The sequence below is a fragment of the Fukomys damarensis genome, unplaced genomic scaffold (genome assembly GCF_012274545.1).
Source record: "Fukomys damarensis isolate Sample0158 unplaced genomic scaffold, DMR_v1.0_HiC HiC_scaffold_21, whole genome shotgun sequence".
Taxonomy (NCBI): Eukaryota; Metazoa; Chordata; class Mammalia; order Rodentia; family Bathyergidae; genus Fukomys; species Fukomys damarensis.
In genome coordinates, this window is record NW_022900933.1 from 33,189,421 (window position 1) to 33,203,695 (window position 14,275).

The window sequence follows — 14,275 nt, forward strand, 5'->3', positions numbered from 1 at the left end:
AAAAAAAAAAACGAAATGTCTTCCTCAGTTTTGCCAGCGGGGAGGCCAAGGGCTGGATTCTAGCTCTGCCTTTCTCTGATCTTCCCCAGCAGAGGAAAACCAAGCAGGGTTCCCACTCGCTTGGAGGAGAGCACGGACTCTCACTGATGGGCTGGTCCCCCCTGTGCATGATCTAGGGGAGGCTGAAGACCCTCTTTTGGTGCCAGACATTCTCTCCTCAGAGCTCCTTCCTGCCACTGGCAAATCTATACCCGCTAACAGAAGCCGGCAATTTTAGGCCTCATCATCGCCAGTGGATGGGTAGACGTGAATTTCTGTGGTGTGGAAACTCAGAGGAATTTACGTCCACCTGGGCACAGGAAGGAAGCCAGACTGTGACAGTTGTATGCTCTGAAGAGAACAAGCTTAGAGAAGGTTCTGGACCCACAGAGCCATCTACTGAGCTCCTGTATGTACGGGGGGAGTCAGGAAGAGAAGGCAGGAGAAAAATGGCCATGGTGGAGGATGACAGAGTCAATGTGGGAGGCCAGCCCGTGAGTCACAGTCTCCAGTGCGCAGCTCTTTCCTGGTAGCCTCACTCTTCCTGGGCCTTGTGAAGCCCTGGCTGCCACTCTCCAACCCCACCTGTATACCCGGATGCCAGGTAAGAAAGCCACAGGAAGTGGGGTCAAGTCCGGGACAGAACACGGTCACCCTGCCTGCTGGGGGCAGACCCTGAAGGATGGCTCGCATTTCAGCCCAGTCCAGTTCCACAGCTTTCCAGAGTTCAGGAAGAAGCCTGTGAAGAGAGGCCTCTCTTTTAATTGAGGAAAGAGCCCTTTATATACATACTGTGATTCGGTGTCTTTTTATTTAAAGACCTCATTGCTAAGTATATTTTTTAACTTTTTAAATCACTCATATTGCCCAACCTTGTCCCCAAATGAGGGATTAAAAACCCAGACAGGGTCTGGGAGCTGCCTGAGGACAGCAGTGTGTAGTAGCAGATCCCAGAGCCAGGGACCCAGGATCCTTGTGTTCTCCAGCCCAGGGCTCCTTCCACATGCCAGGGTGGGGCTCGCTTTGCAGCTGCTGTGTCCAAGAGAAGGGAAGGGAGCGAGGCTAGGGCTCAGGAATGAATGCTGCAGCCCAGCTCATGGGCTCCTGGAAATCTCAGCTAGCAAGGACCCCTCCTGACACCCCACACCCACACCACATGGAGCCACTCATGGCCCAGTTCTTCCTCCACCAGAGGGTGCCGTGCACCCCAAGTAGCCAACTGGGTAAGGCCACTCCTTGCTTAGCAGCACCAGGCTGCTCCTATCACTTCTCTGACTTCCTTGGCTATAAAAAATACAGAGTGGCCTATAGTCTCTGCCATATGGGAGGCTGAGGCAAGAGGATCCCTTGAGCCCAGAAGCTCAAGGCCAACCTAGGTGACATAGTAAGACCCTCACCTCAAAACAAATGAGAGTAAAAAATAAAGAGCAGAAACCTTCTAAAACTTTCTAAAAGTAAGGATGTGGGAAGTCCATGGCTCCTACAACCATGTCCTTGGCAGAGTGAATTCCAACCCTGCTCTGGGGGCATGTGGCTTGGAGGTACAGTGCTTGCCTAGCATGCCCAAGGCCCTGGGTTCCACCCCCAGCACCACAAACAAAAACAAAACCATGCCGGCTCTGGCATCAGACTGCCTGGGATGAAGTGAATGTGTTTGTGCGCCCCGTAGGTTTGGGTAAGAGCGTTTCTCTGTCCTTTAGTGTCCGAATCTGTAAAATAGAGGTCGTAACAAGTGGACGAACCCCATAAACCAGGTGAGAGAAAGAAGTAAGGTAACACACGCTGAAAGTCTAGGACAGTGTCTGGTAGTGAGTATTGTGGGTAGCTATTCCGTGTGAATGGCTGGCTGCTGTTGTCCCTGCTTCTGTGCCTCTACTGACACCACCCTGACCACCCGGGATATACCTGGAGGGTGGGGCTGGTTGGGGAGAAACCGCTTAGAATAGTGTCAGTGCTCATGCGCCTTGACTTTCGCTGGGGTTGGGCGCATAAACCCATCATGAACGGCAAGTATCATAAGCCAAAAATGCATTTAACACACCTAACTACCGAACATCCTGGCCTAGCAACACAGTGTGCAGGAGAATATCAGTTGTTTCCCATCCCGATCTCAAGGTTGACTGGGAGCCATGGTCCAGCATCTCTAAACTGCTGGGCCGCACATCAACAGCCCCAGAAAAAGATCAAAATCCCAAAGTAGACCAGCACAAGTGCCTGCACTTATGAAACGGATGCATGTAATATACTGGAGCCCCTTTCTCCACAAACCCTCCTCACCCCCAGCAGCTCCCCTCGAGGGCTGCGAATGAGTGAATGATGGCTGCTCCTTGTTTGATGTCCAGTAATAATGAGCTTGTACGCAGGTGAGTCACTCCCACCTGTTCACAGTCTGTGCTTCCCACACAGCCCTACAATTCCAGAGCCATACAGTCAACCATCCTGAAAATGTGTTCATTCAACAAACATTAATTGGGTGCGTGGCAACCTACTGATTCACAGGTCGAAAGAGGGTAAAATATTATTTAGCAGCTACCCAGGAACAGGCAGGTAACAATGTTATTGCACACGCGTTTCTTAAGTGCCTGTCCTCTGATCTTGAGCAAACTATACTTATGTGACTTTGATTGTGAATTAATGAGAGCCAGCTAATCTTCCAGAAGATTTCAGTTTGTAGTTTTAGTTAAAAGCCCTTTAGCCTTCACAAAGGAGGACTTGTCTTTCTGGGTTGGGCTAACTCCTTCGCTAGTTACAAGTTTTCTGTGTGTTTAAAAAGGGGCGGTACTCTGTCAAATATACCCTTAAACATAGGCTGAAAGCGGGTGAAGTCCCACCTACTTTCTGTGACGTCATGAAGCCCGGCCTCTGGTTGCTCGCTGCCCACGTCAATCGCGGGGCGCGTGTCTTGCTGGGACACAGTGGAGGTCTAGCCTTTGGTTTACGGAGCGGTCGGGTGTGTTCTCCGTACATCCCAAGCCCTCGAGGTACCCGCCGCCCGACCCAAAAGTGGAGCCGACCAGCGCCTCTCGTGGCACCTTCCAGCACCGGATCGCTCCTCTCTGGGGCGGGACGCGGCCCCACGACTCAGGTCACTATGGTCAGTGGCGCTGGGTAGAAACTGGGAGAGGGAGCAGGGAGGGGACGCGGGGGCGGGGTCGCCGACCCGCGCATGTGCGATTGCGGGCTCTGTCCCCTGCTCCTTCCCAATGGCATTCAGACCCTTGAAACCCTAGTCCTAACCGGCGCCCGACATCCGGGCGCGCCCCACTGTCTCCCCGGGCCGCCTTAGGAGGAACAGCCTGTCCCAAGGCCCCGGTCCCCAGCGCGTCCTCTCCGGGTGCCACCTGAAGCGGCACGGTAGGTGCCCTCGACTGCAGCAGGAATGGGAACCCCCAACGCTTCGGGTCCCCGGCTTTGTTAAGGAGCCCTCCTTCCGCCCGCAGCACGCGGCCCCGCCCTGAGGACTCCGCCATCGGAGACCACTGCCTCCCGCCCCTCTGCCCAGGGCTGGACCTAGGGCTTGCACGGGTCATGGGGTCGGTCGCTTGACCCTTGGGTGGCTAGACATTTGTTCCATCCCTGGCTGTCAACAGGTCTTTGGAGCTAGGACCCACGTGGGAAGGCTGCCTCAGGTTACAGCAAGTGAGTTAGGGGTCCAGGGAAAGCAGCCCAGAAGAAGCCCTGATTCAGAGTCCTGGCCAAGCAGAAAGAGGAGAGGGAAAGTGCTGGAACCGACTGTGGTGGTGTACCTGGACTGGGAGTTGAATCCAAGCCTGGAGTGATCTTTTTGTTACATCAGGTTGCCATGGGGGTCAGGCATCTTGCAGGGACTGCCTGTGGTGGTTACCCCAGACCCTGAAGCCCTGAGCGTAGCTCCTGGAAGCTTGTAGACTGTGGGCCCTGACGAATGTCTCCCTCCTGCCCCTTGGAAAGTGAGAAGTGTGGCTGGGCTCCCTCTGCACATCTGTGTTCTGGGCTGCTGTGAGGACCTCCCGAGGTCACGGTGTGGAGCATGGGTGTTTAAGCCACAGGCTTTGCTGTGATAACCGAATCCTGGAAATGAGTGTGCACTGGTGCCTGCTTTTTCGAGCTTGGCAAGAAAATGGGTCTCTACTGCAGGATGCTGTGGAACTGGGACATGGGTCAGCCTGCTCTGAGTGTGGCATGGGCAGCCAGGGCCCTTGAGCTGCACTGCCCTGGACTTGCTGGTGTGCTGGGGTGTGGCTGGGGGGGCAGGGCATCTGGAAGCCTCAGTTTCCTGCTTCTTCCTGGTGCCCAAGGGCACTAGGAATGGGCCCATCTGCTTTGATTGGAAACACAAAGCCCCTTGGGAGAGAGCAGGTGCTGCTGCTGAGAAGGCTGCAAACAGAGTGTGTGTGTGTGTGTGTGTGTGTGTGTGTGTTGGGGGGTCCTATGCCCACTCCAGATACAGTTAGCACTTGGGGAATGAGTGAGAGTCAGACATGAAGACTAAAACCTCGGGTTTTACCATGCGTTATCCTATCATTTATCAAACAAGCCCTCTGTGTGCATGAGGAGAAGTGAGGAGCCAAAGTGCCTGCCTCTCTGGGAGCCTGATGCCTGTTGGCCAGGCCAGAGCTGGACAGGCAGACCCTGAGAAAATGACATAGCCTACATGGCTGACCAGGGCTGTGGGAGCACAGTGCACTCTAAGAGAGTGGGGAGTGCTGGCAGGGGAAGGCTTCCCTGAAGAGGTCTTAAGGAGGGTATTGAAGGATGTATAGGAGTGTTCAGAAAGGATTCGAAGGAGAGTACATTCCAAGCAGCAGGGACCATGGGCTTTTTGGCCTTGAAATACAGCCAAGCGTGAGGTATCCTAGCAAAAGTCAGCAGCCTCTGTAGGTGCAGGGAACTTGGGGGAGCCTGAGGTGAGTCTGGAACCTTTAGTGGGGTAGGAATGAAGGGCGGAGGGACCATCACATTGAGGACAAGTAAAAATGGTCTCAAGTGGACACCCTTGCAGTGAAGTTGACACAAGTTGTGGTGGCCAGGCTGGAGCCGGAGACCTGTTTCACCTGGTAATGCAGTGTGTATGTTTCTGGGGCTGCTGTAACGGGCACCATGCTCTGGGTGGTGTGGAATAGTAGGAGCTTGTTATCTCACTCAGGGGAAGACAGAAGTTTAAGATGGAGCTGTGTATAGGGCCTCAATGCCTCTTAGGGTGCTGTGGGGTGGGGGTCTGGCCCAGCCTCGCTCTCAGCTTCTGGTAGCTCTTGGGCCTGTGGCAGAGCACCAGCACGTGGTGTTCTCCCTGCCTGTGTCTAAATCTCCCCTTTTATAGGGACACCAGTCATAGGATAGAGGCCTGCCCTGCTCCAGTGTGACCTCGTCTTAACTACTTACACCTGTAGTGACCCTGTTTCCAAATAAGGTTACATTCTGAGGTCTGGAAGTTAGGACGCCAGCGTGTAAATTCTGGGGACCCAGTTCAACTTGTAACATTGTCGATTTTTGGAGCATTCCCGTGTGCCCTGCACTGGAGACTCAGCAGGGACAGGTGAAGTCCCCGTCATCATTGACACTTAGCAGAGGGAGACAGGGTGTAAATAAACAAGTGGCCATGTCTTATCATGGCCTGCAGTACCGAGGCAAGGTAAGGCGATAGGGATGGGTGGGGAGGCCCGGGAGGCCTCTCTGATGGACGGCATTGCCCAAGTCATATGAAGAGGCAGAGTAGCACCCCAGGAGAAGGAACAGCAGGTGGAAAGGCCCCGAGGTAGACATGGGAGTGTCCTGCAGGAGGAACTGAAAGAGGGCCAGTGTGGTTGGGATTCAGAGCAAGGGCCAAAGGAGGCTGGAGCTGGGAGATTGTTGTCAAACCATTGAGTCTTTCTCTAAGGGAGGAGGCTTTTGGGGAGTGTCTTTTATCTCCTGCTGCTGTAATCAATACCATAGACTAGGGAATTTATAATGACTGGAAATGTATTGCCTTCCAGTCCTGGAGACTGGGAAGCCTGAGATCACTGGTTAATGTTCTTGCTGTACCCTAATGTGACAGAGGTGGAAGGGTAGGCGAGAGGCCGGAGATAAGGGGCTGGGCACATCTGCTCCTATGAAAAGGCATTAGCCCAGCCCTGATGGGAAGCTCCCATGGCCTAATCACTTCTTCAAGCTACCAACTCTTACTACTATTATAGTAACAGAGAAATTCCAACATGGGTTTGGGAGGGAACATCCAAGCCACAGCATCCTGCCTTTACCCCCCCCCCATTGTGTATTTCTCTCATACAAAATTCACTCCTTCCATCCGGGGTCTTAATTTATTCCAGCCCTGCACAAAAGCCCAAAGTCCAGAGTCTCAAGTGAGCCTGGTATGTGTGGGACTCAGAAAGGTTGCATCCTGAGGCAGATCACTCTCCAGCTATGCAGCATGAAGTTTCACAAATTGGGCACATCCAGGACACCATGGCAGAACAGGCCTAGGACAGACCCTGCCTTCCAAAGGAGAAGTAGGCAAGAAGGAAGGGGCACTAGTCCAATACCCACTAGGGGGAACAACATTAAATCTTGAGGTTCTCAGAATAACTCTTATTTCCTGCCTCCTGGACCCAGTGGGCACAGGTTGGGCCTCCAGGACTTTGAGAAGACCATGATATGGCTTTGCTTGGCCAAACGTTGGACCCTCATGTCTGCAGCTTTCTCAGGCTGCTGGTGTACACTGGTAACTTTACAGGCAGGATCACGATAGCTGTCCTGTTCCTAGGGCTCCACAGAAATTACTGTGGTGGGAACTCTCTCCAGTGGCCTTGCCCCATGACAGGTCTTTGCCCCCAGACTGTCTGCAGTGTCCTTTGAGATCTAGACGGAGAAAGCCCTAGCTCCACAGCTCTGTGTTCTGTAGGTCTGCAGGGCAGTCCCACACCCAATGTACCACAGGTCATGCTGTGGCCACTGAGGCCTTAAAATTGGTACATGAATGAATGTCCCATGTATGACTGTACCATCAGTGGTACAAGCTGTCCAATGGGAGAGTCGTGCATGTACTACTGGTGGTTCAAGTCAATGGGAATGTGTTAAAAGAAGACACACAACAGTCTGGCTGCTTTGCTGCTTAGAGAGTTCTTCCACCAGCTATCCTAGCTCATTGCACTGAAGTTCTGTCTTCCACAGATCCCTTGGGAAAAGTTATCTGTCACCTTATGATGAGGAAGGCCTTCCTTATTTCCAGCTGAGACCTAATCAGCCTGACCTTTATTGTCCAGATTTGTATCAGCACTCTGCTCACGGCCACTTAAGTAATCTCTAAGAAAATTCAGACTTTCCCTACAGCTTTTCTCTTCTTGAGCCCAACCTAGGCTTGGCCCTTAGTGCTCCATTCATAGTGATATAGTCTCCAACATGCACTTCAGAACTGTCCCAGCCCCTGCCCGTCACCCAGCTCCAAGGACACCACCATTACTATTTTCAGGCATTTGTTAGAGCAACAGTCACTCTAAGAAAATATCACAAACTGAGTAACTTATAATGAATACAGATTTATTAGGCAAATGGTTCTGGAGGCTGAGAAGTCCAAGAGCAAGGTGCTAGCATCAGACTAGCGTCGTCTTGCTATGTCATAAAACAATGGAAGGCATCATATGGTGAAAGGAGAGAGCTAGTGAGACCAAGAGGGAATGAATGTGCTCTACGATAATGACTAATGGCAGTAGTCCATTCATGAGGGCATAGCCCTTCCTTTTTACTGCCATTGTAGTGGCAATTTAATCTCAATTCTATTTTGAGAGCAGGCAGGTGTCCTCACCATAGCAGAGGATATTGAGGAAGGGTGGCGTCTCATCTCTTAAGCAGTGTGCACTGGCTGTTTGTGGAGAAACCATCATGATGGGTCAGGAACAGAGGCCAGGAGATGGGTTGGATCGACTTTGTTGCAGCCTTCTTGGGAAAGATGGTAGAGGTTTACACTTGGACTCAGAAGCAGAGCCAATGAGGTGGAAAAGTGGAAGAGTGCTCCTAGATTTGGGGGCCATGCTCTGGTTGGGGTATTCTAGGGAGCTGGAGAAGTCTGGGGTAGAAAGGTGGAGCAGGAAAGAGATTAAGGACAGGTGAACTTGGAGATGCTGCTTATATGGAGCCTGGTAGGAGATGTTCAGACACAATAGGAGAGGGGACAGTACCCAGGTTTAGGGTCTCTACAAAGCCATCCAGAAACTGCATCCCAGGGGGTGGGGGCCAAGATGCAGGGTCTTCTCAAATGTCTTGGCCAAACAGCAGAAAGGGAACATACAGGAAACTGAGTAATGGCCTTTGTCAAAAGATGCTCATGTCCTATTCCTAGAACTATGGCTGTTACTTGTGAGAGTTCTTTGGAGCTGTGATTAAGGATCTGAGGTGGGAAGGTGACCCTGTGTAGGTGCAATGATGTGACCACAGCATCCTTCGAGAGGGACAAGCAGTCAGAGGGGTCTAAGGAGGGGGTCAAGGGCCAGGGAATGTGCACAGCCTCCAGGAGCTGAGGAGGGCAAGGCAGCTGAGTCCGCAGAGCCCTAGGAGGGGCACAGCCCATTCTCATCTTTACTCTAGCCCAGTGGTTCATTTTGGACTATTTCCCTCTAACTCTAAGTGATGAAATTTGTGTTGTTTTAAGGCATATATATTATATATATCCTATCCCTGACCATTTAAAAGGCCATTTTCTTCTAGTGCCTAGAACAGCCCACTGCAGAGACCCAGCCCCTGGCAAGCAGGGCCAGGGCAGTCCAGAAGGGACTTGGGCCTTCTGAGAGGGGAGGTACCCCAGTTCTGAACCTTCTCTGCCTCTTGCCTCTTCTGGGAACCTGTCAGTGGCCCAAGGTCAGGCTTCACAATGAGCACTGGCTCCTGGGGTCTGGGCCTGGTTCAAGAGGCCCAAGGTGGGCCTGCAGAAGGGATGTGATGGTGCTCACGGTCAGAGGTATGACCCCAGGCCTGACTGCCGAGTTTGTCAGTATATCCTGTTCACAGTTTCCAAGCCAAGGTGCTATCTGCCTGACTTAATTAAGATTTATTTGCAAACCAGCAATTAAAGAGCTGTAATTCTTTCCTGTGGCCTGATTAGCTCTGGCAGGATGATCAGGTGTGGCCTCTCTGCTCCTTCTTTATAACTTGCTGGAAATTTTCAGCCTGGTTTTTAAAAGCAAATACTAATTAGTGCCAGCCGAGGTCAGACCCAGAGCACTGCTCCAGATCTAGGAGCCAGCAATTGAAGGGTGTGCCCCAGGTTCTGCCTGGAGTTTGAGTCTCTCATCTTATCCTGGGGTGGGACCAGGGCTGTGTTCCTGGTGTGTGTGTGTGTGTGTGTGTGTGTGTGTACCTGAGGTCACCCTGGAGGGTGTGCTCGGCAGGGATTTGAAGGGCCAAGGTGGTGTTACCTAGAAGACACAGTAAATACATTTGAGACCATTAGGGGGCGCTGGAGCCAACCTAAAGTTCCATCTTCTGTGGATGGAGGATCCCTGCCCTGGTGGCTTGTCAGGAAGGGGGATTCTAAATAGTACTGAGCCAAGAAAAAGAGTCTTGGTATATATAGAATAGCATGTATGTAAACTTAAAAAACACATAAAGACTGTTTTCTAAAAAACATCTACATTCCATTTATGTGAATGTGTAATGGACCGTAGGTCTCTAGAGTAGTGAAATTCAGAAAAATCAAGTAGAAATGCAGGTTCCAGTGATGGTAGGGAGGGCATAGGAGGTGGTGTTTAGTGGGGACATAGTTTCTGACTGAGAAGACATCATTCTGGAGATGGGGATGGCATTGGCCGCACAAGTTTGAATGTGCTCCACGCCACTGAACCATGCATTAAAAATGGTTGAAACAGAGCCAGGGACTTAGCTCAGTGGTGCTGCCGCCTGCTTCACAAGTGCAAGGTCCTGAGTTTGATCCCTGGTACCCCCCCCACACAAAAGGTTAAAACTATTTCATGTTATCTGTGCTTTATCGTAATAATTTTCAAAGACAGATGGATACAGAGAGATGTACCTTAGAGATGTGGAGGGCTGGGGCATGGAGGAATGGGAGTAGAGAGTGGGTAAAAGGAATAGGCTGAGGGGCTGCAGGTAGGAAGAGAGGCCCTGGATGCATCAGTGTCACTGTCTCACATAGTGTGAGCGGATTCGCCAAGTGCAAAGTTTATGCTAAAATGGCAAATGCAGTACCCGCATGGACTTCCGGGCATGTCCTGCCTTGCGCTCTCCTGACCCACCGTAAAGGTGCCTCATTTTGCTGTGGGATAGAGACTTTCTACACGCAAGTACGTCTCTCTCCTTATTTAGGATCAACTCCTTAAACTTCTTTCCACTTTTCCAGTGATATCTCCTCAGAAACTGCTAAGTAAATATAGCCAGTTTATGTCCTGTGACCCCCCTGCCCCTGACATTTGGGGAGGGTCTGGATTTTTTTTAATTGTTTGTGCCAGCCCATGCCCAAGCAGCATTCGATATGGTTGTTCTGCCTTTGAATCCATTGTTTTAAAAGCCTCAAGCCATAATTTAAGTCAGCTATGTGGAAAAACCACAAGACTTTTACGAAGTCCAAATACATTGCTAGTGAAGTGATGAGACTTGGGATGAAGGGAGACTGCCAGGTGGGTACAGCTGTGCCTTCTGGTGTGCCTGAGGGTCCCCCTGAGTCCATTCAAGGAGAGGGGATTAAGATTGAGATTTCTGGGATCCCTGCCATATTGTTGGCATGAGCACATGGTGTGAGTACAAAAATTAACTGCACGCTGGTGACTTGTTTATTATGCTAATAATGTCAGTGTCCTGTGGTTTAGATCAAAACCTGTAGCCTTTTCATAAAATTGCCCCTGAAGTCAGTAAAGCTGTCTTCTAAGTTCAAAAACCCTGCAGATGGACATAGGGCAATTTTAAGCTGCGAATCAGAGGAGTACTTAGACTTCAAAAGAGGGACTAAGTAGAAAGGAGTTCAAGGTAAAGTAGAAGCTGAGCACCTTCCTGACAGTGTTAAAAGGCTTGAAGGAAGTGGAAGAGACCAACTTCCCCTGCCCTTGTCTCTGATGTCTTTTTTATTCCTGGGGATAAAACACGGAGCCTTACACATGCCAGGCGAGTGCTGTGCCCTGAGCTATACCTATGGCCTGTGATGCCTCAGTGCTGAGCCTGTGCATCACCTAGGAATGGTCCCTGACCCCCCGATGAGCCTCTGCCAGGCTTGGGAGCTGGAGGCAGGACCGGGCTGTCTGTGTGTCTGGGACAGCTGCAGAGATAGGGGCTTGGGCCCAGCCTGCTGGTAAGAAGCAACAAGCACCTCAAACAGAACAGTTTCGTGGCCTGGCAGCCCTGGTCTTGGTCCTTTGAGAGCTGCTGGAATCTGGGCTCTGCATGCCCAGCCCTTGGCATAGTTGGCTTTTCATGGCTTCAGTCACACAGGGGTGTATTAAGTTACTTTCTACCAAAACAGATCTGACCTTGTTGGTAACATGGGTGTAAAAATGCCCACCTCACAAGATTGCTGTGATGACTAATTGAGATAATGTGAGCCTCTGTCCCAGAGTTGGGTGTACAGTAGGGGCACAATAATGGCACTTGTCACTACTTTTGTATCTTGGGTTTTGAGTAGCAAGAGATCATCAAACTATCCTCTGTATGTTGGCTTCCAACCTTGTGATCACAGGATGACTTCTATAAAGTAGTTGTATCTGCATTAAAGGAAGAAGAAGAGCAGGGAAGTAGAATTTGCCATCCCTATTCTTTTTAACCAAACAAAAACTTTCCCAGTGGGCCCCAACAGACTTCCCACAGGTCTGGTTGGCCATTTCTGGTTACATGGACACCTAGCTGCAAGGGAGGCTAGAAAGATGATTGGGGAGGGAGTAATATTGTCATGCTTTACTCTGTCATTTTCTTAGTGCTGACTGGAGTACAGCTGGGGTTGTTAGTGTGAAAGAAATGGGAGGGACAATAGCCTGCAAAGACTGCCCGGAGTAGTTGTCTGATTCCTCTGGGGGTCGCCCAGCCTGCCAGCCTGTGCTGTGGTGTCTGGACAGACAGGGAGGAATCCTGAGGCTGACTTAGTTTAATAGAGAAAGTTGGGTATTGGATGGAAGCTTCTAGAAGTGAAACCTAGAACCCCACGTCCCCACCCCAAGCACGTGTACACTCAGGTCCTATTTTGCAAACACACTTTCTCCTGTCCTTTGGGACAGCAGATTCTTCTCTACTGTGAGACTTTCCTCTGGGAAGTTGCCTTGAGTCTTCCCTCCTAAGTGAAGGGGAGGGCATGTGTGGGCCACCTGGAAGGGAGCAAAAGACTGAAGTGTGAGTTCAGGGAGAACCCAAGCCTGGCTCAGCATGGGAACAGGGGGCCACAGAGGCTTTATGGAGGTAGTGGCTTTTATTGTTCAGTTAATAAACGTTTCATCTGGCCTCCATACCTGGCTCTGTGATGGTCTCTGAACAATCAGACAGGTGGCTGGAGATGGTGGACAATAGGAGCCACTGCCCAGCACCATACGGCATCAGAGACCGGAGGTGGGGTCATCTGTGCCTCCTAGAGATGCCCCTTCCGGGTCCCTTCCCAGGTCCCCTGTCCTGATGCCAGGTACTGGAAGCAGTGCCAGAGAAGGTCATTATCAAAAGTTCAAAGCCTGTCCTTTGCAGAGACAGGAGTGACCTTAAAGTCATAGAGGCTTGGCTGTGTAACCTCATGGCCCAGCTGTCTGCCTCTGGGGGCTCAACTTGGAGGGAAACTAAACCTCAAAGCCACAGGGATGTTCCTGCCGTGGGGATGGTGGGGATGTGGTTTGTGACATCTAAGGCCCCTCTGAGTTCAGGGTTTGGGTTGGTATCAGCAGTGAGTCAGCAGTGACGCAGAGGGGCCCCTGGGACAGACTGCTGTGCTCCAAAGCATCATGGGAAAGAAGAGCTGCAGCCACATCTCCGTGCCTAAAACAATGGCAGAAACGGGAAGGGTTCATTTCCAGAAACTGCAATTCAGGGCAACGAACCTTTCACCCATGCACTTCTGCCTGAAAATAGTCTCCCTGGGTTACATGCAGGAGCCCCCTTATTTTAAACCACAGGTGGCTTGAACATCTTCCTCCTGCGTTGTTTCCTTGCTGATATGAGGGGCAGGTTGGAGATGGGGTACATCACCCACTTTTCTGAGCCTTTGATGGGTGGCAGGAAAGCCCACGGCAGAGCCAAGGCCTGCAGGGAGGTGGCTGTCTAACACAGATGGCTCCTGCAGGGTCCCAGATCCTGGAGCTTCTCTTGCCACGGTCCCTCCCTGCTGCTGAGTTCTTCAGGCCTGGAGAGACCCTGATTCTGCGATGGACGTTGGCCTTTCTGGGTTGGAAATCTGACCCAGAGCTGGGCTTCAGTGTGAACTTGATCTGAGGTGGGATGCAAGGTGCCCGCTGTTGCCTGTCAGCTCTGCAGACTCAGGTCTCAGCTCTCTTCCCCGTGCTGCCCTCTGGCCTCCCCCCAGTGCCACACAGGGTAGCCTGCCCTTGTGACCTACCTTGGTACCTGGCATCATCAGTGTTTTCCTCTAGACCACGAGCCTTCCTGGGGTGAAGGGACACTGGGGTTCTTGCTTCCCTGTTTCCAGCATGCAACACTGCATGGAACAGGCTGGATCTTCAGGAATTGGTGGGGGAATGAAGGGGTGAATAAGGGAATGGGGCAGGAAGGCCAGAAGGAGACAAAGGGACGTTTCAGACTCCCGCATGAGGATTCATTAGGTTGAGGCATCATATTTTGTGAGGTGAGTCACTCTTGAGGGACACTTCTTCATGCTGATACTGATCCTGACCATCTTGTTGGGGATGATGACAGTCCGAGAAAGCATCTCGTATGCTGGTCACATGCTCACAGATTCTCAAGTGAAGGTGTCATTTGCTGCTCAGGGTGATCAGCTGCGTGAATGAATCCAGGCTGTTTTGGGATGGTCACAGCCTTTCCTCTTTCCCTGTCTTTCAGAGTGAAACATCTTTCAACCTAATATCAGAAAAATGTGACATTCTATCAATTCTTCGGGATCATCCTGAAAACAGAATTTACCAGAGGAAAATCCAGGTGAGGCAGCGGGTAGAAAGATGAGGATCTTAAATGAAATGGAATGGAGCTGGGTGCAAAGAAGTGGGTGGCACTTTGAAGGCTCAGAGTTTGAAGCAGGTTCCCAGCCAACTATAGCACTCCCAGAAAATTCTGATGCTGGGTGGCCTGTGCCTTAGCAAGAAATCCTTTTCTTGCTAAAAAAAAAAAAAAAAAAAAAAAA

General features: G+C 51.2%; 2 protein-coding genes across 5 annotated transcripts in view; both read left to right on the plus strand.

The window, feature by feature from the left end:
- The window catches only part of Ccdc197 (coiled-coil domain containing 197), a 15,015-nt gene extending 13,728 nt beyond the window's left edge, over positions 1-1,287 (plus strand). The window contains exon 7 of one of the 4 annotated variants that reach the window (XM_019205259.1): positions 90-1,287. The gene's annotated coding sequence lies outside the window, so the exon portion shown is untranslated. The remainder of the gene's footprint in view (positions 1-89) is intronic. The other 3 variants (XM_010609191.1, XM_010609192.1, XM_010609193.1) reach the window with 3 other exon arrangements.
- A 1,585-nt stretch (positions 1,288-2,872) lies between these two features.
- The window catches only part of Otub2 (OTU deubiquitinase, ubiquitin aldehyde binding 2), an 18,981-nt gene continuing 7,578 nt past the window's right edge, over positions 2,873-14,275 (plus strand). The window contains exons 1-2 of the mRNA XM_010609200.2: positions 2,873-3,133; positions 13,978-14,073. Coding sequence (XP_010607502.1) covers positions 2,888-3,133; positions 13,978-14,073 — 342 coding nt within the window. The 5' untranslated portion in view covers positions 2,873-2,887. The remainder of the gene's footprint in view (positions 3,134-13,977; positions 14,074-14,275) is intronic.